The 22,407-nt window shown below is 52.8% G+C and overlaps 2 protein-coding genes across 5 annotated transcripts; one reads left to right on the top strand and one right to left on the bottom strand.

Moving 5' to 3' along the window:
• Positions 1-52: 52 nt before the first annotated feature.
• On the top strand, positions 53-14,867 carry SH3D21 (SH3 domain containing 21). 2 transcript variants are annotated; one of them, XM_058553692.1, is made up of 17 exons: positions 53-1,106; positions 1,287-1,444; positions 1,532-1,595; positions 1,839-1,957; positions 2,178-2,268; positions 2,446-2,501; positions 2,593-2,638; positions 2,787-2,887; positions 2,995-3,081; positions 3,239-3,281; positions 12,722-12,815; positions 12,911-12,963; positions 13,045-13,139; positions 13,296-13,463; positions 13,611-14,407; positions 14,503-14,566; positions 14,640-14,867. In XM_058553692.1, the coding sequence occupies exons 1-17, from the start codon at positions 1,103-1,105 to the stop codon at positions 14,709-14,711; spliced, it is 2,112 nt and encodes a 703-aa protein (XP_058409675.1). In that variant the 5' UTR covers positions 53-1,102; the 3' UTR covers positions 14,712-14,867. The 2 variants fall into 2 exon arrangements, with proteins under 2 accessions (XP_058409675.1, XP_058409674.1); XM_058553691.1 differs by lacking the exon at positions 13,296-13,463 and having other exon boundaries at positions 13,899-14,407.
• Positions 14,868-15,453: 586 nt separating this feature from the next.
• Positions 15,454-17,155, bottom strand: EVA1B (eva-1 homolog B). 3 transcript variants are annotated; one of them, XM_058553696.1, is made up of 3 exons: positions 17,083-17,155; positions 16,580-16,652; positions 15,454-16,316 (listed from the first exon to the last, which is right to left on the bottom strand). In XM_058553696.1, the coding sequence occupies exons 2-3, from the start codon at positions 16,644-16,646 to the stop codon at positions 15,880-15,882; spliced, it is 504 nt and encodes a 167-aa protein (XP_058409679.1). In that variant the 5' UTR covers positions 16,647-16,652; positions 17,083-17,155; the 3' UTR covers positions 15,454-15,879. The 3 variants fall into 3 exon arrangements, with proteins under 3 accessions (XP_058409679.1, XP_058409678.1, XP_058409680.1); XM_058553695.1 differs by having other exon boundaries at positions 16,580-16,677; positions 17,083-17,153; XM_058553697.1 differs by having other exon boundaries at positions 16,580-16,647; positions 17,083-17,120.
• Positions 17,156-22,407: the final 5,252 nt, after the last annotated feature.

The following is a 22,407-nucleotide window of genomic DNA, read 5'->3' on the forward strand; positions in this document are numbered from 1 at the left end:
ACCCTGGGTGTGTGTGTATTGGGGGTGGTGGGGTGGATATCACAGCAGCTTCAGGGAACCTGAAAGACAAAATGTGTGTGGGGCTGGGCCCAGACTTGCTGCTCAGCCCCATCCTCACCAGCCCACACTCAGTTGTTCTGGGAGGAGCCTCAGCCACTCCTCTGCTGGCTGGTGACTCCTCATTCCCATCCCCGTGGTTTTGCTTCATCTTGTACCTTGGACATCCCAGGAGAACCAGATTTTTTCACTGAGTGTCATGAGCAAGGACTTCCGCTTCCAAGGTGGTGGGGCCGGGTTCAAGGGGTGTGGATAACAGGCTCAGCTTTTGTGTTCACCACCCAGCAGGAAGATTACCTGCAAGTTAGCCCTGCCCGTATGGGATTGGCACTAGGTGGGCTCTAACCTTCAGCCTTTGCCAGCTGTGGGCTTGGCTGTAGCAAGCAGGAGCCATGAAAGCTCCTAAAGTTCCTTCCTGCCTTCTCCCAAGGAGAATCCGAAGTGTTTTCTGAAATCCAACTAGGCCTGTGGGCCGAAGCAAGGGTCTTGGCGCTCTTCTTTCTCTTTAGTTGACGCGGGCTAGGGAAAACAGTATACCAACAACAGCTTTGTGTGCACCAGAGCAACCAAGCCCTCCACGCAGGGCCCCTTTTAGAGCGGTTGCTGCCCTCGGGGGGCCCCACCCTGGTATGTGCCTCTCCCCACCTCTTCGCCTGCAACTAAAAGCTTGCCAGCAGAGAGGGTAGGCCAAGGAAGGCAGTGCGAATGGTGGGTGGGAGCCTCGGGGCCAAGATAGGGTGAGGGGAGGCGGCTAGACTGGAATTTGGGTGACCAGGCAGGCAAGAGCACGTGGGAGAGTTGTGACCCCAGCACTGACCAGAGACCCTGGAGTCCTCACCCCTAGGTTGGGGGCGGAACCTGCTGAGCCGGGCCGCCCCCTCTCCCACGCCCACTCGGCACCTGGAGCCCGACCTATCGGCTTGTGGCTCCGCCTCCTTTGCTTCGCATTCTCGCAGCTCGTCCCACCCTACACGGGGTCAGTACTCGGCTGCCAGCGGGACCGCACTACCCTCCCTGCCCGGCTCTGAAAGGCGCCCCGGAGGCCATGGGTATGTGCAGAGGGTTTGGGGTGGCTCCTCAGTGCCACCGTGTGGAAATGGCACCAAAAGCCTACACCAGCACCGCGCTCTCCCGCTCTCCTCTACGTGGAGCCCGGGACTCGCGCCTTGGCCAGTCTGCCCCGACTGGGCCCTTCTGAACCGCGCCCCCGCCCCTTGCTCCGCCCGCAGAGGTGCTGGTCCTGGCCAGATACCGCGCGCAGAAGGAGGACGAGCTGAGTCTGGCGCCCGGGGACGTGGTCCGGCAGGTGTGCGAGGGGCCCGCACGCGGCTGGCTGCGCGGAGAGCCGGGGGGCCGTTGTGGCCTCTTCCCCGAGCGCCTGGTGCAGGTGAGGCCGGGCCGGAGGTGGGGCTGGGATGTCTCAGCGTGCGCCCCAGGGAGCTGAGAGCCCCCTTCCCGGTGCCCTTGTCCCCAGGAGATCCCGGAGACTCTGCGCGGCGCCGGGGAGACGCTGAGACCGCGCTGTGCGCGCCGCCGAGGTGAGGGCCGGGTAGGTGGGCGGACGCGCGGAGCCAGCGCCGCCCCGGCGCCCCTCCTCGCTCGCCTTGACGGGCGCGGCTCTGGGCGGGGCAACCCTGCGGGCTGTGATTGGCTCTCGAGTACAATGCTCCGCCCTGGGGCGGGGCCTGGAGGTACTGAGTGGGGCGCCCGCGGCCCGCCCCTCCTCCCGCTCTGCGGACTGGGGCGCCGGGCTCAGGCGGCCTCACTCTCATCTGACCCAGGTCGCCCCGCCAGATCTCGGGGCCCCCAAATATGGTGCAAAGTGAACTTCAGCTACAGCCCGGAGCAGGCGGACGAGCTGAAGCTGCAAGTTGGGGAGATTGTGGAAGTCGTAAAGGAGGTGAGGGGATGAGGTGATGGGAGGGTTTGGGGAGAGGTGATGGAGCAGGTCTCCAGCTGCCAGGATATGGGAGAAATGAGCGTGTGGGCGATGGGAATGGTGAGGGGCGCAGAGATGGGAAAGTGAGGGAGGAGAATCGGGGCAGAACCAAGGGTATAAGATTTCTAGAGAGACTCTTGGGGCAGAACCAGATGCCCCTGCGTCCTTCCTCCTTCCCCAGATTGAGGACGGCTGGTGGCTGGGGAAGAAGAACGGGCAGCTGGGAGCCTTCCCATCCAACTTTGTGGAGTTGCTGGACAGTGGGCCCCCAAGTGAGACCTGGACCCTGTGACCTTGTCAACCCCTGTGACCAGACTCTGCAGTCTCCAATGACCTTTGCAGTGGCCTGAGCCTGCAATCCACACAGAACTGACCCTGTGACCCCTTTGACCTCTCCCATGATCTAAACTGTGAATTAGCACCCCCCTAAACTCACTATCCCCCACCAGGCCTTGGTAACCCAGACATGCCTTCAATCAGCCCTGGTCCTCAGCGGCCTCCCAAGGTAAACTGGGTGGAGTGGGCACAGAGGTGGTGAATTCCTCTTAGGGGAGTTGGAGGCTCAGCTTGTTCCTCCCTCCCCCTGCCCCTACTAGCTGAGCAGCCTGACCTATGACAGCCCTCCAGACTACCTGCGGACAGGTAAGCACCCAGCCAAAATGTCCCTCGGAGCCCCCTCCCCCAAGCCATTTTGACTTGGGGGAGAGGGACCCAGCTAGGCTGATGGAGGAGGGAGCTGCTGACTCTTTGGGGAGGGGGGTTTGGCTTCAGTGGACTGACCTCCCCTCAGTCTCCCGCCCTGAGACCTACAGGGTCCTGTTTGACTACCAGCCGGAGGCCCCAGATGAGCTGGCGCTGCGGAGCGGGGACGAGGTGAAAGTACTGAGAAAGGTGTGAAAGGCACAGGGCAGGGGAGGGTGCAGGGAAGGGCCTGCTGAGAAGGGTGGGAAGGAGCTTGGGGACCTGGCTCACCTCCCCATGGCGTCTTTCTCTCCCAGACCACGGAGGATAAGGGCTGGTGGGAAGGAGAGTCTCAAGGCAGAAGAGGAGTTTTCCCAGACAACTTTGTGCTCCCACCACCCCCAGTGAGTATGGAGCCAGAGGTGGCGGGGGCAGGCTACTCTGGACAAAGTTGGGGGTCATGGCACTCACTGGATACAGCTGGAGGGTCACCCCTAAATGAGGGTGGACCTAGAAATGTGGCAGCTCCTCTTCAGTTTCTGCTGCTTCTTTTCTGCATAGATCAAGAAGCTGGCCCCACGGAAAGTGGTATCTCAGGAATCAGGTGGGTGCTGGGGAAGCCTGGGATTGGGGTGTTCTCTGGGAGACCTACCAGTCCAGTTGCCCATAAACACCCACAGCTCCCCAATGGTCCAGTCCACCCCCTTAGGAGCACCTCCCCATGGGTTAAAGGACTGGTAGGAATGTATGTGAGCCCATGTTTGGGAACATGTTAATTTGTGTGTTTTAATATGTTCGTGTTTCTCTGTGTGTCTTGAGAATATGGCTATCAGCATGTTTAGATGTGTTTCATTTTGTTAGGAAATGTCTGGATCGATGTGTCTGGGTCTGTGAGACTGTGTGTTCACATGTCTAATAAGTCTGTCAGTGAAGAGCTCTGAGTGTGTGTCAGTGTATCAGTGGGGATGTGTGTCTTTTCATTTACCATTTAATGTAATATTTCACACATGCCAAAGATATACGTAACATTTGTGTTTTAAAACTTAATAATGAACACCTGTGGTATTACAAGAACTAGAACATTGCCAATAGTTTGTGTGTTCCTTCTCTTTCCCATTCTGCCACTTCCCCCACCCCAAAGGTAACCACTATCCTCAATTTTGTGTTTATAATTCCCTTGAGTTTTGAAGTCTACTTACATATGTATGTGCCTAACCAATGAACTGCTTAATTTATTTTTGCTTGTTTTGGAACTTTATAAAAATAGTATCATATGTTTATACTCTTCTGAGACCTGCTGTTTCCAATCAACATTATGTTTCTAAGATTCATCCATATTGTGTGTAGATGTAGTTCATTTATTTTTCTCTGCTGTATAATATTCCTTGTAAATGGAATTACCACAGTCTATGTATCTAGTCTCCTTCTGATGTTGGGCATTTTCCTTGTTCCTGATTTTTGCTATTACAAATAGTGCTGCCATGAACATTCGTGTGCCTGTCTTACAGTGTGCAGATATAATCATTTCTCTAGGATATAATCCTAGGAGTAGCACTGCAAGATTGCAGGATGTGTGAATGTTCAACTTTTATGAGATAAAGTCAAATTGGTTTCCAAAGTGATTGTACATTTTAAAAATCCACCAACAGGAGATCCTGTTGATCCAAATCTTCAACACTTGGTGTTATCAGATTTCATTATTTTTGTGAATCTAGTAGGTACAAAGTAGCATCTCATTGTGGACTTAATTTGCCTTTTCCTGGTTAGTTAGGAATAATTTGTTGGAGTTCATTATGTATTCCAAATACCAGTCCTTTATGGGTTATATATGTTACAGATATTTTCTCTCAGTTTGTGGCTTGTCTTCTTTTTTTTTATGATGTTCTTTGATGAACAGGAGTTCTTAATTTTAATGCAGACACATCAATCTTATCTTTAATGGTTAGCAGGTTTTTTTCTTGTTTAAGAAATCCTTCCTGCCTCAAGTTCAGAAAACAGTCATTTATATTTTCTTTAAAACTTTGAGTGTTGCATTTCATTTTTTTTTTTTAATTTTATTTATTTATTTTTTCCCCCAAAGCCCCAGTAGATAGTTGTATGTCATAGCTGCACATCCTTCTAGTTGCTGTATGTGGGACGCCGCCTCAGCATGGCCAGAGAAGCGGTGCGTCGGTGCGCGCCCGGGATCTGAACCCGGGCCGCCAGCAGCGGAGCACGCGCACTTAACCGCTAAGCCACAGGGTCGGCCCTGTTGCATTTCATTTTTAATTGCTTTTATCCATGTATTTTAGTTGATTTTAATCAGTGATCCAATTATACCTTTTTCCATGTGGACACTCAGTTTTTCCAGCATCATTATTATTTTCTACATGTGAGTTTTACACAACTTTTATAAGATTTATTCCTCCTAGATACCTCAGACTTTTTATTGTGCCTTTAAAAAAATAGATATCCTTCTGTTTATTGCAGGAATATAGAAATACATTGATTTTTGTATATTGATTTTATAGCCAGCCATGGTGCTAAACTCTGGTTATTTCCAGTAATTTATCTGTAGATTCTTACTAAGTCTTCTATGAAGGCAGTCATATCATCTGTTAGTAATGAAAATTTTGCTCTATCTTTTCCTCTCCTTATGCCTTTTACATTTTCTTGTTTTATTACAGTGGCTAGGATCTCAATACAATTTTGAATAGAAGTAGTGATGCTGAACATCATAACCATGTTCCTGACTTTAAGTGGAATGCTTCTAAGTTTTCCCCTTTAACAATGTTGTTGTTGGGGCCAGCCCGGTGGCGCAAGCGGTTAAGTGTGTGCGCTCCACTGTGGTGGCCCGGGGTTCGCCGGTTCGGATCCCGGGCACGCACCAACACACCACTTGTCAGGCCATGCTGTGGCGGCGTCCCATATAAAGTGGAGGAAGATGGGCACGGATGTTAGCCCAGGGCCAGTCTTCCTCAGCAAAAAAAAAAAAAAAAAAAAAATGAGGAGGATTGGCAGATGTTAGCACAGGGCTGATCTCCTCACACACAAAAAAAAATGTTGTTGCTTCGATCTTTTGTACATATCTTTTTGTCAGGCTTTTGTCAGGCAAGGAAGGTCCTTTCTATTTCTAGTTACTTAGAATTTTTATCGAGTGGGTGTCAAGTTTTCTAAATTGTTTCTATGAATCTTTTGAAATGATTATATGGATTTTCTCCTTTATTTTATTTATTTATTTATTTATTTTTTGTGAGGAAGATCAGCCCTGAGCTAATATCCGTTGCCAATCCTCCTCTTTTTGCTGAGGAAGATTGGCCCTGGGCTAACATCCATGCCCATCTTCCTCTACTTTATATGGGATGCCGGCACAGCATGGCTTGCCAAGCGGTGCGTCGATGTGCGCCTGGGATCCAAAACTGCCACCTCCGGGCCGCTGAAGCAGAGCCCATGCACTTAACCACTACACCACTGGGCCGACCCCTGGATTTTCTCCTTTAATCTGTCAATGTGATGAATAACATTTGTAGAATTTTCTCATATTAAGCCACCCTTGCATTCCTGGGATAAATTCAAATTGGTCATTGTTTATTATCTTTTCATATAGCGTGGGAATACTTTCCCAGTTTTTCTTTTCTTTCTTTCTTTTCTTTTCTTTTTTTTTTGGTGAGAAAGATTAGCCCTGAGCTAACATCTGTTGCCAATCTTCTTTTTTTTTGCTGAGGAAGATTGGCCTTGGGCTAACATCCGTGCCCATCTTCCTCTACTTTATATGTGGGACGCCTGCCACAGCATGGCTTGATAAGTGGTGAGTAGGTCCACGCCCAGGATCTAAACCTGTGAACCCCAGGCTGCCAAAGTGGAGTGCGTGAACTTAACCACTGTGCTACCAGGCCAGCCCCCAGTTTTTTTCTTAAGATTTTTTCATTTATTTTTACTGTCTTCATCTGATTATCAATATTATACTGGCCCCAGGAATGAGTGGAGGAGGATACATTTTGTTTTTTAATTATCTGGTAGATCTTATATAAGATGGGAATCATCTTTCCTTGAAAGTTGGTAAAACTTGCCTGTTAATTCATCTGGCCCTGTTTTTTTCCATTATGGGAAGATTTTAAACTACTTTAATTTCTTTAATAGTTCTGGGCAAGTCTGGCTAAAATTCTGTCTTTTTTTTTTGGCTTAAAACGACAGAAATTTAATCTCTCACAATTCTGGAGGCTAGAAATCCAAAGTCAAGTTGATGGCATGGCTATGTTTTGTTTGAAGGTTCTAGGGGAGAATCTTGCCTTACCTCTTCTTAGCTTCTGGTAGTTGCTGGCAATCGTTGGCTTGTAGATCCATCATCACTCCATTCTCTGCCTTTGTCTTCACATGGTCTTCTGCCCTGTGTGTCTGTGTGCAAATTTCCTTCTTCTAATAAAGACGCTAGTCATTGGTTTAGGGACCACTCTTATCCAGTACAACCTGCATCTTAACTTGATTACATCTGCAAAGACCCCTTTACAACTGCTCTTCACCTTGGAGCTCAGAAGGGAAGAAATCTTGCACCTTAGGAGACTTGCACAGACAGCATTCTGTCTCCTGGTCCCTCCGTAAGAAGGGCTGGCCAAAAATCTGGCTGAAATTCTTGATTCAGTTTTAATGAGTTATATATTTTTTATTATCCATTTAATTGATGTTTTCTAATTATTTGTGTAAAATTATTCATAATATTCTCTTATTTTATTTTGAAATTTTTATTTTTATTTATTTATTTTTTATAATTTTATTTATTTATTTATTTTTTCCCCCAAAGCCCTAGTAGATAGTTGTATGTCATAGTTGCACATCCTTCTAGTTGCTGCATGTGGGACGCAGCCTCAGCATGGCCGGAGAAGTGGCGCGTTGGTGCGCGCCCAGGATCTGAACCCGGGCCGCCAGCAGTGGAGCGCACGCACTTAACCACTAAGCCATAGGGCCGGCCCCATAATATTCTCTTATAATCTGTATCTGCAGTTATAGTCTTTTTTTCATTTCTAATCATGTTTATTTTTCTCTTTTTTCTTGTTCAATCTCACCAGAGAGTTGTTAATATATTTAAATACTTAAAAAAATATTTTCTATTATACTTTTTGTTTTCAAGCTTCATCCATTTTGTAGTATGTGTTATACTTCATTTTTTTTGGTGTTGAATAATATTCCATTGTATGAACACACCACATTTTATCCATTCATTAGTTGATGGACATTTGGGTTGTTTCTACTTTTTGGCTATGAACATTGATGTACAAGTTTTTCTGTGGACATATTTCCATCTCTCTTGGGTATATACCCTGGAAAGGAATTGGTGGGTGATATGATAACTCTTTGTTTAACTTTGGGTTTTCCAAAGTGGTTGCACCATTTTATATTTCCACCAGCAATATATGCAGGTTCCAATTTCCTTGTCCTCACCAACACTTGTTATTGTCTGTCTTTTTGATTATAATCATCCTAGTGGGTATGAAGTGGTATCTCATTGTGGTTTTTTTTTTTTTTTGTGAGGAAGATCAGCCCTGAGCTAACATCTGTGCTAATCCCCCTCTTTTTGCTGAGGAAGACCGGCCCTGAGCTAACATCTATTGCCAATCCTCCTCCTTTTTTTTCCCCCAAAGCCCCACTAGATAGTTGTATGTCATAGCTGCACATCCTTCTAGTTGCTGTATGTGGGAAGCGGCCTCAGCATGGCCGGAGAAGCAGTGCGTCGGTGCACGCCCGGGATCCGAACCCGGGCCGCCAGTATTGGAGCGCACGCACTTAACCGCTAAGCCACGGGGCCGGCCCCTCTCATAGTGGTTTTGCTTTGCATTTCTCTGATGGCTAATGATATTGAGCATCTTTTCATATGTTTACTGGCTATCTGTATGTCTTCTTTTGGAGAAATGTCTATTTGAGTGCTTTGCCCATTTTTTAATTGGGTTGTCTTTTTACCATTGAGTTGTAGGTTCTTTATATATTCTAGATAAAAGTCTCTTATCAGATAAATGATTTGTAAATATTTTCTCCCATTCTGTGGGTTGTCTTTTCACTTTCTTGGTGGTGTACTTTTTTTTTTGGTGAGGACGATTGGCCCTGAGCTAACATCTGTGCCCATCTTCCTCTATTTTGTATGTGGGACGCCGCTACAGCACGGCTTGATGAGCCATGCATAGGTCTGCGCTCCAGGATTCGAACCTGCAAACCCTGGGCCGCTGAAGCAGAGCGTGCGAACTTAAGCACTATGCCACCAGGCCGGCACCAGTCGTGTCCTTTGATGCACAGAGGTTTCAAATTTTGATGAAGTCCCATTTATCTGGTTTTTCTTTGGTTGCTTGTGCTTTTGGTGTCATATCTAGGAAACCAAGGTTACACCCCAAAATTGAGTGAGCTCCGTTTGACCATGGCAGGGGAGCTACCGATCCTCACAACCTGCCCCACCCTGCAGAATGTTCACATGGACTAAGCTAGGGGGCGGGGAAGGGTGCAGCCCTAGGCAAGAATACCGCCAAGCATAAATGTTTCTTTGATGATCTTTTGCCTTTGGTCAATTTCCAGAGCACTGAAATGGTTGCCTTGTGAGAGGAGGATGCGTCCACCACCTCACTCAGCCATAGTCAAGCCCCAGTTCTATTATCCGTTTCTTTTAACATTGCTTTCAAATTTTTCACTCCTTGTCTCACTATACTTCTAGTTTACTAATTCTCTCTCTAGCTTTTTGGCTATGTTTAATCTGCTGTTTAACCTGTACATTACATTTTATTTCAAGAATGGTTTTTTTCATCTCTCATAGTTCAGTTTTTTTTTCCCCAAATCTGCCCGTTTATTCCTGATGGTCCCTTTGTTGCATGCTCATCCTTTATTTCTTCAAATATCTTATACATAGCTGTGTTGTGTTCCCTACCTGACAATTCCAGTGTCTGCTCTGTGTTGTGTCTGCTGACTCCCGTTCTCAGTGGCCTGCCTTCGTGTGTTTTCTGATCTTTGTGTGTGAGCTCATGACCTGATCTCGATCTGTGGGAGTCTTGCACACCTCAGTAGAGGAAGACTTCTTCCAGAGAGGACTTGCCTCTACTTTTGCCAGTAGCTAGAGGGCACCAACCACCCAGAGACCACTTCAGCCCTCTGGAAGAAAGTGTGCAAGGGTCACACTGCTGTATGGCTACCGAGCTTTGGGCCTTTGGTGAGCCGAGGGAGCAGAGCCTGGGACACTTGCTCCTTGTCCCAGGCCCCAGGCTCAGTAGCCACATAGCAGTGCTGTTCTCTTGTAACTGAACTCACTGGGTTCATCTCTTGGTGAGTGCAGAGCCAAAAAGCACAACCAAGGCAGAAGTAGGTGAAGGAAGGTTTATTGCTTGCACAAGCAATGAACACTGGGGACAACTCCCAAAGCAGTGTCTCCCCGAGCTCAGTGCTGGTAGAGACTTCATACAAAAGATTGGGGTTTATTTGTAACAGCTGTGTTCTTTTAAGGACTGTGTTCTTTTAAGGTGCATGCGTAGCACGTATACATGTTGTGCAGCACGTATATATGTTATTACATGCATTGCATGATCTAAAAATGTCTGTTTGGACCCTTCCAGAGGAGGAGAATTTAAGATGCTAATGAGTTAAGGTAACTTTAGGGTGTCTGATGCTGGAATAATTTGTGGGGATCTTTCTGTAAATGTGTGATTTTTCTGCAAGACAGCAACATCTATAAAACAGAACACATAGTTTCTTTTTGTCTTAAAAACACTTGACAGATTAGGTTAGTTGTTAACCAGATCCTTAGTAACTCTTTCTTTGCCTGGTTCCCTGGTCACACTCTCACCACCTTTCTGGTCCCAGTTCTTCCCTTTTTTGTAGATCTCCCCTACCTCTTGTAAGTCCAACAGTGCCTCAAATTTGTATCCCAAGCAGGATATAATTGTTTTCTAGTAGGAGGGCCCTACAGAGCACCTCATCAGCCATACTACGAGAAGCAGAGGTGAAAGTTGACATCTGCTGGGGTTTTGACTATATGCCAAACCCTCTTCTAAGCACCTCACGTGGATAAATCACTCAGACCTCACAACAAGCCTACAAGATGTGTACTATTGTTATCCATGCTTTATTGGTGAGAACACTGGGGCACAGAGGGGTTAAGTTACCTGCTCAAGTTCTCACGCCACTGGCAAGTAATGGAGCAGGAATTCAAAGCCTGGTATCTGGCTGTAGGATCCATGCTCCTGCCCACTGTGACACGCTGTCAGGAGACTTGTGTCTGTCTCTGTGCGTGATAATGTGTGTGTGACTAAATGCCAGCATGTGTGCATATGCCAGAGTGGCTACTCATGTGTCCATGGAGATGAATGCCACTGTGTGTGACTATGATGTCACCTTCTCAGTGTGGCCGCCTCTGACCACCCCATTTAAAATTATCCACTCCCCTGCTTATTCTTGCTCAATAAGAGTTGATAACTCTCGAACACACTACACAGTCTACTTCTTTTGTCTATGTCTGCTTCCCTCTCTCTGCTGCCATGGGAAGAACACACCATAGGCAGGGCGAGTGCAGCCAAAGCCCAGGTTAGAGGCTGTTGCAGTTATCCAGGTGAAGATGGTGTTGACTTGATCTAGAGTGCTTAGTGGCAGAAGGGGTGACAAGTGGTTGGATTCAGGACATGTTTTGAAGGTAGAGTGGACTGGATTTACTGATGGTTTGGATGTGAAGCATAAGGGAATAAAGAGGGTCAAGGATGACTCCTCATTTTGTTGTCTGAGCAAGTGGGTGAATGGGTGAGATGGGGACACTGGGAAACGGGCAGATTCAGGGGTCAAGGAGCTGGGAAACAAGAGATGAGTTTTGGGGGGCCGGCCCCGTGGCTTAGCGGTTAAGTGCACGTGCTCTGCTACTGGCGGCCCGGGTTCGGATCCCGGGCGCGAACCCATGCACTGCTTGTCCAGCCATGCTGAGGCGGCGCCCCACGTACAGCAACTAGAAGGATGTGCAACTATGACATACAGCTATCTACTGGGGCTTTGAGGAGAAAAAGGGAAAAAAGGAGGAGGATTGGCAATATCTATTGCCAATAGATATTGGCAGGGCCAGTCTTCCTCAGCAAAAAGAGGAGGATTGGCATGGATGTTAGCTCAGGGCTGATCTTCCTCACAAAAGAAAACAAAAAAGAGAGAGATAACTTTTGGATATGTGATGTGTGTGATGCCAATTAGCTCTCTTTCAAGTGGAAATATTGAGAGGACAGTTGGATATGAGTCTGGAGTTCAGGGAAGAGGCAGGGGCTAGAAATGAAAATTTGGGAGTCGTTGGCTTATTGATATTAATTAAACTTATAAGACTGGATGAGATCTCTTAGGGAGTAAATGAGATAGAGAAGACAAAGTTCAAGGGAGGGAGGATTGGAAGGGGGAAGGTTACTGCCGTGGTCCAGGAAAGAGATGGGAGCTGAACCAGGGAAGCAGCCATGGCCACTAAGCAGGGGACAGGTCTTAGAAAAGTATGGATAAAAACTGGCAGGAGGGGCCGGCCCCGTGGCTTAGCCGTTAAGTGCGCGCGCTCCGCTGCTGGCAGCCCGGGTTCGGATCCCGGCCGCGCACCGACGCACCGCTTCTCCGGCCATGCTGAGGCCGCGCCCCACATACAGCAACTAGAAGGACGCGCAACTATGACGTACGCCTATCTACTGGGGTTTTGGGGAAAAAAAGGAGGCGGACTGTCAATAAATGTTAGCTCAGAGCCAGTGTTCCTCAGCAAAAAGATTAGCAAGGATGTTAGCCCAGGGCTGATCTTCCTCACAGACACACAAAAAAACAAGAAACAAAAAACTGGCAGGAGATGGAGGGAGCCATTTTCCCTACAAAGCTTTCCCTGACAACTGTCTGCTAGGTGTCCCTGGGGGGTGCTCCCACAGTTCACTATGCCCATGTGGCATGAGGTGTGGTCAGCTTCCCCAGAGCTCCCAGGAGGCAGAGGCAAATATGATTCATCTCCTGGCCCTAGTCCTCTGTGCACAGCACAGGGCCAGTGACTCTTAGATAGATGGATAAGTGAGTGAACGAATGCCACACTCCCCTCTCCCCTCTCAGCTCCTATTAAGGAACCAAAAAAGATGGTGCCCAAAACAGCCCTCCCTATAGTCAAGAAGCTGGTGACAGCCCCCACTGGGCCCAGCAAAGCCAAGTAAGGAGCAGGGTGGGGGTGGGAGGAGGAGGAGGGTACAAAGGCAATGCTGCTCCCTGCCCCCACCCTCTGGGTCTGATGGGGATATGTTCCAGGCCATCTTGGACACCCAGCAGGGACAGTCAGAAGCGCCCCTCTCGAGACAATGGTAAGGCGAAGACGGGGGACAGGGATGGGGAGAGACTCAGGGTCTGAGTAGGCCTGGGCCCCTGAGGTTCTGCTCTCATAGGCTCCAGTGGCAGCTTCCTCAGTGGGGGTCCAGGCCACCCTGGCAGAAAGCGATCCAAAACCCAGACTTCCCGGCAACACTCCACAACCAGTCAGGTGAGAGGCCCGAGACATGGGAGAGCAGGGATACTGGGCAGAGTCTGGTTCCAGGGGTATGGTGTGCGAGGGTGAAGGTACCCAGGCCAAGGGGAACCAGACTCAAGTGGTCAAGCTTCTCAGCCCTCAGATAAGACCTCACTCCCATCACCACAGGAGGAAGAGCAGAGCAGCCTAGCAAAGGCCCCTCATGTGAATAAAACCCCCACTCTGGACAAGACCCCCACGCCAAAGACCCCATCTCCACATGAGGCCCCCAGCCCAGAGAAGACTCGGTCTCCAGATAAGACCCCCACTCCAGAGGAAACCCTGACTCCAGACAAGGTCCCTATCCTAGAGACCCCAACTCTGGAGGACAAGACCCCCACCCCAGAGGAGATCCTGTCTCTGGATAAGGCCTCCACTCCAGAGGAAACCCTGACTCCAGATAAGGTCCCTACCCTAGAGGAGACCCCAACTCTGGAGGACAAGACCCCCACCCCAGAGGAGATCCCGTCTCTGGATAAGGCCCCCAGCCCAGAGAAGACCCCATCTCCAGATAAGAAACCCACTCCAGAGGAAACCCTGACTCCAGACAAGGTCCCTATCCTAGAGGAGACTCCAACTCTGGAGGACAAGGCCCCCAGCCCAGAAAGGGTCTTTTCTGTGGATGAGGCCCTTGCCCCAGAAGTCCTACCTGAAGATGAAGCCCCCAGCCCAAAGATGGCCCCTCCTGGGGACGAGGCCCCCACCCTAGAAAAGTTCTTGACCCCAGAGCAGGTGCTCTCTGAAGAGGCGTCCACCCGACACAACACTCAGTTCCATCACTTCTCTCCGGAGGAAGCCGTGCCAAAGGTCAAGTTTCTTGTGGCCAGAGAGGCTCAATCCCAAGAGGAGGTCTATATGCCAGAGGAGCCCCCCCTCTGTATGAAGAAACACGCCCTGGATAAGAAGGATAGCTCCCCACTCCAGTGTGAGTCCATGCCAGGGTCCATGCCTGCCCTTGAGAAGGCCCACCCCCAGGAAGAGGCTACCACCCACCTCGAGGAGGCACCTGCGAAGGAAGAGACTATCCTGAAAGAGGAGGCGCCCCCCAAAGAGGCAGCCAGTGCTGAAAAGAATCCACATCCTATCAAGACAACTCCAGATCCCCAAGGGACTCCCACCTTCCATTCCCTGGTCCCGCAAAATCCTACGGACAACAAAAGTGACAGGGACGACGTAATGAGGCTACAGGACGAGGTGGCATCTTTAAGAAGGTCGCTGGAGACGATGGGGGTGCAGCTGGAGTAAGTGGGGAGGGGCAGGGAGGGGTGTGGGAGGAGAGGGACCGGGCTTCTGAGCCTGCCCGGCCCACCCCCTCCCCTCGGTCTCGCGTCCGCAGAAGGAAGCTGACCGACATCTGGGAGGAGCTGAAGAGCGAGAGGGAGAAGCGCCAGTTGCTGGAGGTGGGTGGGGCGCGGATCCCGGGCGGGGAGGGGGTTGGCGGCTGGCCTTCCCCTGACGCCCTCTCCCGACCAGGTTCAGATGAAGCGGAGGACCCGTGAGTCCGGGACCCGGGGCGCCATCCACGCGCAGACGCAGACGCTCTGAGGGTGGGCCCGGGAGGGACTACGGCGGGACTGGGAGGGAAGTCTGGCTCCGGCCACCCACGGCCTTGCACACCACTTTGGGAAATGCAAGAAAGTAAACTCGGCTGTGGACGCGCGCGGCGCCTGCCTGGTCCGTGCGGGGGCGGGGCCTGCGCGGCGGGGGCGCGGCCGGCCGGCCGCATTCCTGGCGGTCTCTCCCGGGCACATCTGGCCAACATGTGGCTCCCATTACCGTTCCCAAGGCCTGCGCGCGGCTATTTTTATCCACCGGATGGCTGGGGGCCGGGGGGGCTGAGAGGCCCCCTTCGGACGTCAGCCCCGCGCTGGAGATGGCGGACAGGAGGGGCCCCGGCGGGGTCGGTCTCTGCCCGCCGGCCCGGATTCCGGAATCCAGCTGTGCGTCAGGGGAGGGGCCGGGCGGGCCTGCTCTCGAGCCCGGACCCTCCCAGTTGGCTCCACAGTCCGCTCGGGAGTCACAGGAACGCACCTCGGCTCAGACACTCTACACCCCAGTTCAGGCACATATGGTTACACTGGGGCTAATAACGCCTTAGGGTCAAGGTCAGGGTCCCGGGGCCGGGGGTGTATGTGCATGTGATTGCAGTGATGCGTGAACCCAGGGCATTTGTAGGGACGGGCGACGTGTGCCCGGGCGTTTGCCGGTAAGGAATGCTTTGTGAGTAAGGAATGCGAGTGATGCTTGTTCTGTGTGTGAGGCTGTAGTGAGGTGGTGAAGCGGGTGCAGGCATGTTTTTTTGCCATCTGTGAAGGGAACGCAAACGTGTGCTGAGGTGTCGGACGGTGGATGGAGATGGTCAGCCTGGTAAAGCATCGAGTGGGGTCTCAGCCCTGGGGCCATTAGGGGCAGGGGTAACAGAGGGAGACTGAGTCACTGAGAATGCAGCTTTCATTGGTCACTTCACCTCTTAATCGTCCCCCAGAGAAGGGGTGGGGACCCTGCGTCCTGCTCTCCCCCCAGGGCCGTCTGGCAGGACTGGGAAAAGATGCCTCCCAGAGGGTGGGGATCCATGCCCGATAGCGCCGGGGGAGCCGTGGGGGCGGGGCCTCCGTAGCACCGTGCGCAGGGGCAGTCCGAAGGTCCTGGGGCAGCTCTGAGCTCGTGTGCACGTCCAGTGCCCAGAGCGCCTTGAAGCGGGAGCGGGGGCCGGTCAGTAATAGTGCATGCGGCCCAGGGTGCCCGTGGACGTGGGGCTGGGCCCCAGTGTGCCGGTGCCCAGCAGGTCCGGCTGTCCGGTACGCCAGATCTCCCGCAGGATCCGTTCCCGCTCCTCCAGGCGCTGCGCTCGCTCCAGCTCCTCAGCCGACGTGAAGACGTTGACGCTCAGGGGCCCGTCCGGCTCCGCGGACAGCTCGGGGCCCGGCAGCGTATCGTCGGGGCCCAGCCGCGTCACTGTGTCCTCCTCGTCGTCGTCGTCGTCGTCGTCCTCGGGCTCCAGCGTGCTGCTGCGGGGGTCCCGGCGCAGAGCGGGGCCCCGGGGTCGCGGGCGGGGCGCGCAGGAGATGCTGATGACTAGTAGGCACAGCGTTAGCAGCAGGCCAAAGCAGACGCCCAGCACGAAGTAGAGGCCGAAGCTCTCGGGGTTAGCTGGGGGTCAGAGGACAGAAGTCATGGAGGGGCCCTGGAGGGTAGGAGTCATTCCATCTGGAAAAGACTCCAGGTTCTTAGTTTGGGGGGCAAGGACAGTACCCCCTATTTGAAGGACATTAGGTAGCCGCTATCGGGCAATGGGAGGCAGTGAGGATGGAGGAATTGGGAGTAGGTGACTGGCTAAGGGGGGTTATAATGGCGGGGGGGGGTAGGGGTTGAGAGCGGCAGGGAGGGGTGCATGGCCTCGGGGCCGCACTCACCGCGGATGTGTGCGTAGGCCGCCAGGCTGTTGCTGAGCAACTCCATGTCCCTTCGGGGGGCATCCATGCTGCTCTGGGGGGAGAGCGCCCCTATCAGCCTGCGAGGTCAGCAAGGTCAGATCCTCCTCCCCAGCCTAGAGCTGACCCTGACCCCGCTTCCTCCTCGGGGCAGCTCCTCTCCCTGGAAGAGTAGCCCCAGGTTCCACCCTGGAGAGAGCGGCTCTCTAACTTCGCTGTAGACCTGGGCCCTGTCTGGGGGATCCTTCTCCAGGGCGCGGATGCCCCTCCAACCTGGGGTCAGGGGAGTGGGCCGCAGAAGGCTCCGCCTCCTTGTGGGGTCCCCAGATAAGGCCCAGTTTCGCCATCCGGGGAGCAGGATGGGGGAGAGAGACGCGGGTGACCCCCTACTCCCTGGGCGGGCTCCGGGGAGGGGAGGCCGCTTCCCTCTCTCATCCCGCCCGCCCCGCGGGGACCCACCGGCCGGGAGGCCCGGGCTCACTCACCGTCAGCGCCTGGCTTCCCAGCTGCCCGCCCCGGCGCGTCCGGCGTCCGTCCTGGCGGCCGCATACACCCGGGGGCCGGCTGCTCCCGCCCCGTCCGGTCCCGGCCGCCCCGCCCGCCCGGCTCGGCTCCCAGGCCGCGGCAGCGCGGGCCGGACACGGGCCGATGGACCAGCCGGCGGAAAGTTTCCTCCGAGGAAAGAGGAGGGGCGGGGCGGGGCGGGGAGGCGGGGAGGAAAAGGGCCGGGAGGGGAAGGGGAGAGGAGCGAGCGGCTGGGAGAGGGGGGAGCGCGGCCTGCGGGGCGTCTGCTCCCCCACAGGAAATCGCTGGGGAGGCCGGGTGCAGGGACCCGCCCCCAGGCTACTACTAACAACAATAATAATGACGATGAAGTTCTGCCTCGGTGCCAGGCAAGGGGCTAAACCCTTTACAATATTCTTTCATTTACTCTTTCTAACAACCCTATGATGTGGATGTCATTATATCCTCACTTGGCAGATAAATAGAGTCACGGAGAAATTGAATAACTACCAAACGGTCAGAAGTTGAACCCACTGCTCTCTGACCCTAGAGCCTGGCTGGGCTCTTTCCCTATCTATACCTTGCTCTTCCCTCCAGAAGGCCCCCTCACTCAGGGAAGACTGCTCCCCTTCCCCCACTCCATGTCAACCCTCCTCCAGACCCTCAACCCACCCGGAGGGAGGGGGCGCTCATCCCCTCCTCCCGGTGAGTGTGTCCAGCTGGCGGAGCTCTGGTCAAGCAAGGTTAATGAATGTTGGACTCCAGCTTTGAGCCAGGGCCAGGCCAGCCTTGCAGAACGCTGCCTGGGGCCTCTGCTGGCCCCCGTGCTGTGCTGCGGCAGAGATGCTTTCTGTTCCTGGCTAAACCTGCCCATGCACACGCATGCGTTTCCACCTGGGCTCAGGCTTGTGCATGCAACGTGTTGTGTGATCAGTGTGTGCAGCCCGGGTCTTCTTCCTGCCCAGACTCACAGGCTGCCCAGACTCACAGGCCACCCCGACTCCCACCCCCGCTTTGGGGCCCCCCTTCCTGGGCTAGGGTGAGGGGGAGGCCTTCTTGGCGGGAGCCTTAGAGAGGAGGAGGGAAGGAAGGGGGGGAGGAAATTGCAGACATAGCTGAAGGCGCAGCCCGAGGCCTGTGGGCCAGTGACCCCCCACTCTGTCCAGGCTGGAGACCCCCACTCCCAGTCCAGAGACTGGGTTCAGGCAGAGGGCAGAGCTAGCTGGGGAAAAGACTAGGACTGACTCTGATGGGGACGGGAAAGGGACTCTTGGTTGTTTAACCTGTGTTGTGAGCATATGTGGAGGTATTTCTGCCCGTGTCTGTATATTTGTGTCTATGTTTGTGTTGTATCTGCTTGAGCGTTTTTGTGGTGTGGGTATATCTGTGTATAAATCCATACAGTGTCAGCTAATGCTAACTGAGAGCGTCTGCCCAGCACTGCCTAGTAATGGGGGTTCAGCAGTCAACCCAACAGACACAGATTGTGGAGCTGACCCAGAGTCGGAGAGACAATACACAAAGAAGATAATCTCGGAGGCTGCTGAGTGCTCAGAGGGTGATGGAGAACACCTGGGGGCGGCTCTCAGAAGGGACATCTGGGGTGAGACCTGAATCCTGACAGCAGGGAGCCAGGCTGGGGGTCTGGGGGATGGTGTCTGGCAGGAACAAGGGCTCCTGGGGTAGGAGCAGGCTTGGGGCACCTCTTTCCCCTGGGGGGGGAGAGGCATGGGGGACAGTGATTGATTGCGAAGGGACTTGCAGACTCTGTGGAAGAGCTTGGATGTTATTGTAAGTGTAGCGGGGCACCCCTGGAGGGTTAATCAGGGGAGTGTCATGGTTCGGTGACGGGCTTTGGAAAGATCCCTGTGGGGCTCATTCTAGGATAGGTCACAGCAAGAAAGGAAGCAGGGAGCAGTGAGCAGGCAGCGATGGCCTAGGGCTTGGCCTGGGATGGGGGAGGTGAGACAGGACCAGATTCAGGCGGTGTTCTGAAGAGGGGATCAGCAGGACTTCCTGCACTGGACGTGGAGGTGAGGGAAAGAGGAATGTAGGACAAGGGCCTGAGCACCTGAGGAAAGCTTAGTGGGGAGCGAGTTTCCTGTTAGATAGTTGGATTTGAGATCTCCATTAGCTATCTGGCTGGAAGTGCCAGACAGGCAGGCGGAGCCCTGAGGAGTCTGGGCTGGAAATGTGACTGAGGGTCCTCAACACACAAGATGGATTGAAACCCCCCGGGAGCGGGTGAGATCACCTGGAGGCAGGGAGAGAAGAGAAGCCATCTGAAGCCTGTGTTCTGGATGCACCAACATTGAGGGGTCTCAGGAAGGAGTCAGCTAGGAGAGAGACTAGTGAGGTGGGAGGAAGACCCGGCCAGGACGAGGGCAGGATAAGCCGTGTTCAATCGGGCTGAGCGGTGCAGGTGAGACCAGAATCTGACCCTGGCTGTGATGTAGGGGGGTTTCCACAGGTTGCACTGACATGTCGATGCTTGCCATCCCTGTGAGTATTAGTGTGTGCTGCGGCTGTGTTTGTGTGACCGACCCTGTGCGTGGAGGATGCTGTGCCCCAGGCTGTATGGCACACACCTGTGTCTCCATGAGGGTCCCCGGGCATGCCTCTCCGTTTGTATGGGGGCTATAAGGTTTTGGATATGTTTGTGTTAAGCTGTTCCCGTGCATCTCTGTGCTATGCGGATCTCTGGGTAGCGCTACCTACAGACAAAGGTGTGTCTGCGTCTGGGTTGTGTCTGGGTTGTGACACATGTGCGTGGAGTGGGTGGGGTGTGACTCAGCCCTGGCGAATGAAGCAGGGGGCCACGCTGGAGCAGAGCGGCAGTTGAGAAGGTTGCCAGTCCCTTTGGAGAGAGACACGAAGTCCCCAGAGTGCTGCCTTCTCCAGGGATGTGTGTGGCCAAGCCAGGCCAGGTGCGAGGAGTGGCTGCCCTGCCCTGGAGGGGCTGAAGCTGCGGGCTGCTCCTGGAGGCCCTGAGGGAGGTGCCTAAGCCTTTGGCCATCCCCACAGTCCCTGGCCACCTGCCCATCTGCTTTTCTGCCTGCTTCTCCCCACCCACCGGCCTGTCTGTAGGTCTGCCCAGCCACCTGCTTTCTGTAGTGCTGGCTAGGATCTCTCTGCGTATCTGTCACCTGCCTGCCTGGCTTACAGCCTACCTGTGCACCTGCCGGTTTCCTCCCTGTCTGTTGGCCTGTGACTGACCTGCTGCCTGCCCACCTGCCCGCTTGTTGGCCGCCTCTCTGCCCTCCTCTCTGCCTGTGAGACTAGAGATTTGTCACGTTGGGAGGCACAAAGAGCGAAACACAGGAAAGACCAGTCTTGATGGGACATCCGGGAGCTGAGAGATCCAGAGCCTCTGGGAGGGCCTCAGAGGCCTGGCATGTTCAGGGCCCAGTGCAAAGCCTGACTCTGCTCCCTTCCCCAGTGGCCAAGCGGGGGTCTGGTCCTGGCTGCTCTGTTCCTGACGCTGGGGCCTCATCCCCCTGTGGGGTCAGGGGCTGCCCAGGCCTTGGATGGAGGGAAGAAGGGGACTCACTCAAGGCCTCCTGAGACCTGCCCCATCCTCTGAATGCCCTCTCAGCACCCAGGACAGCTGCTGGGAAGAGAGTACTGTGAAAGTTTGCAAAATGATAATAATAGATGTGGATATTGAGTACCCTCCTGGTACCTGGCAACCTGCTAAATGCTGTGCACGCTTCAACCCTTCACATCTACCCAGTAACACTGTGTAATTTGTAGCGTCACTCCCATTTTACAGAGGAGGAAAGTGGGGCTCAGAGAGGTTAAGTAACGTTTGTGTGGTCACATGGATGTAAGTGGTGGGGCCTGGATTTGAACTTCAGAAGCTGTGGCTCCCAACCAGTCTTCCACGGCGCTGCTCCCCGTCATGGTTCTCTACCCCGTCAGACCAAAGCTGCCTTTTCATGATACTTTGTATTGCGCTGCTCCCCGTCATGGTTCTCTACCCAGTCAGACCAAAGCTGCCTTTTCATGATACTTTGTATTGCTCCTTTTCTGCTCCTGAAATGAAATTTATGGCTAATATATCCACCTCCATTTCTTTTTTTTTTTTTCCTGTGAGGAAGATCAGCCCTGAGCTAACATCCATGCCAATCCTTCTCTTTTTGCTGAGGAAGACTGGCCCTGGGCTAACATCCGTGCCCATCTTCCTCCATTTTATGTGGGACGCCGCCACAGCATGGCCTGACAAGCGGTGCATCCGTGTGCACCCAGGATCAAAACCCAGGCCGCCAGCAATGGAATGTGCGCACTTAACCGCTATGCCACGGGGCCAGCCCCACCACCTCCATTTCTAATTAAAAAAAAAAAAATGTATATATCTGTCCTACAATGTAAAAGAAATAAATAATAATGACACATATTTGTGATTGTGATGTGATCAATTGCCAGGAAGGTGACAGCTATGAGTGCAGACTGGTGCTGGCATATGTGGTGGTGTCAGTGTCTGAAACAGTGAACTTTTTTTTTTTTTTTTGTGAGGAAGATCAGCCCTGAGCTAACATCCATGCTAATCCTCCTCTTTTTGCTGAGGAAGACCAGCTCTAAGCTAACATCTATTGCCAATCCTCCTCCTTTTTTTCCCCAAAGCCCCAGTAGATAGTTGTATGTCATAGTTGCACATCCTTCTAGTTGCTGTATGTGGGGCGCGGCCTCAGCATGGCCGGAGAAGCGGTGCGTCAGTGCGCGCCCGGGATCTGAACCCGCGCTGCCAGTAGCGGAGCACACGCATTCAACCGCTAAGCCACGGGGCCGGCCCATGAAACAGTGAACTCTTGGTAAAATTCTGAACAAACTGTAAAATTCCTCCATTTTACACAGTAGTTGTGTTCCCAGAAAATTGAGTGTATATTATGTATACACAAATCCTTTGTGTTTATGTATAAAATGGAGTTAGAGTCTTGGCTCTGGTAATTATAAACACGTTTTTCCTCATGTCATGCAGGATGTAGGCTCTGCCTTCCTTGTGGGGTTGTCTGGAGTCCCTGCTCCCACCCTCTAAATGCCAGCAGGATCCCCCAGTCATTGTGACGACCAGCTCCCCCAGTTCCCACCCACCGACCCCCGCATGGACACACAGAAAAGATTCCTGCCCTCAAGGAGCTCAGCATTCCAGTAGGGGAAACAGAATAATCAAATATGTGCTATAGCGTCAGGCTGTGACAAGCGCAATGGAGAAAAATAAAGCCGAATAAGGGGTTAGTGAAGACCAGGTGGACGTGGTCAGGGAAGGCATCTCTGAGGAGGTGACATTGTGAGCAAAGGGGAGTGAG

The sequence above is a fragment of the Diceros bicornis genome, chromosome 13 (assembly GCF_020826845.1).
Source record: "Diceros bicornis minor isolate mBicDic1 chromosome 13, mDicBic1.mat.cur, whole genome shotgun sequence".
Classification (NCBI taxonomy): Eukaryota; Metazoa; Chordata; class Mammalia; order Perissodactyla; family Rhinocerotidae; genus Diceros; species Diceros bicornis.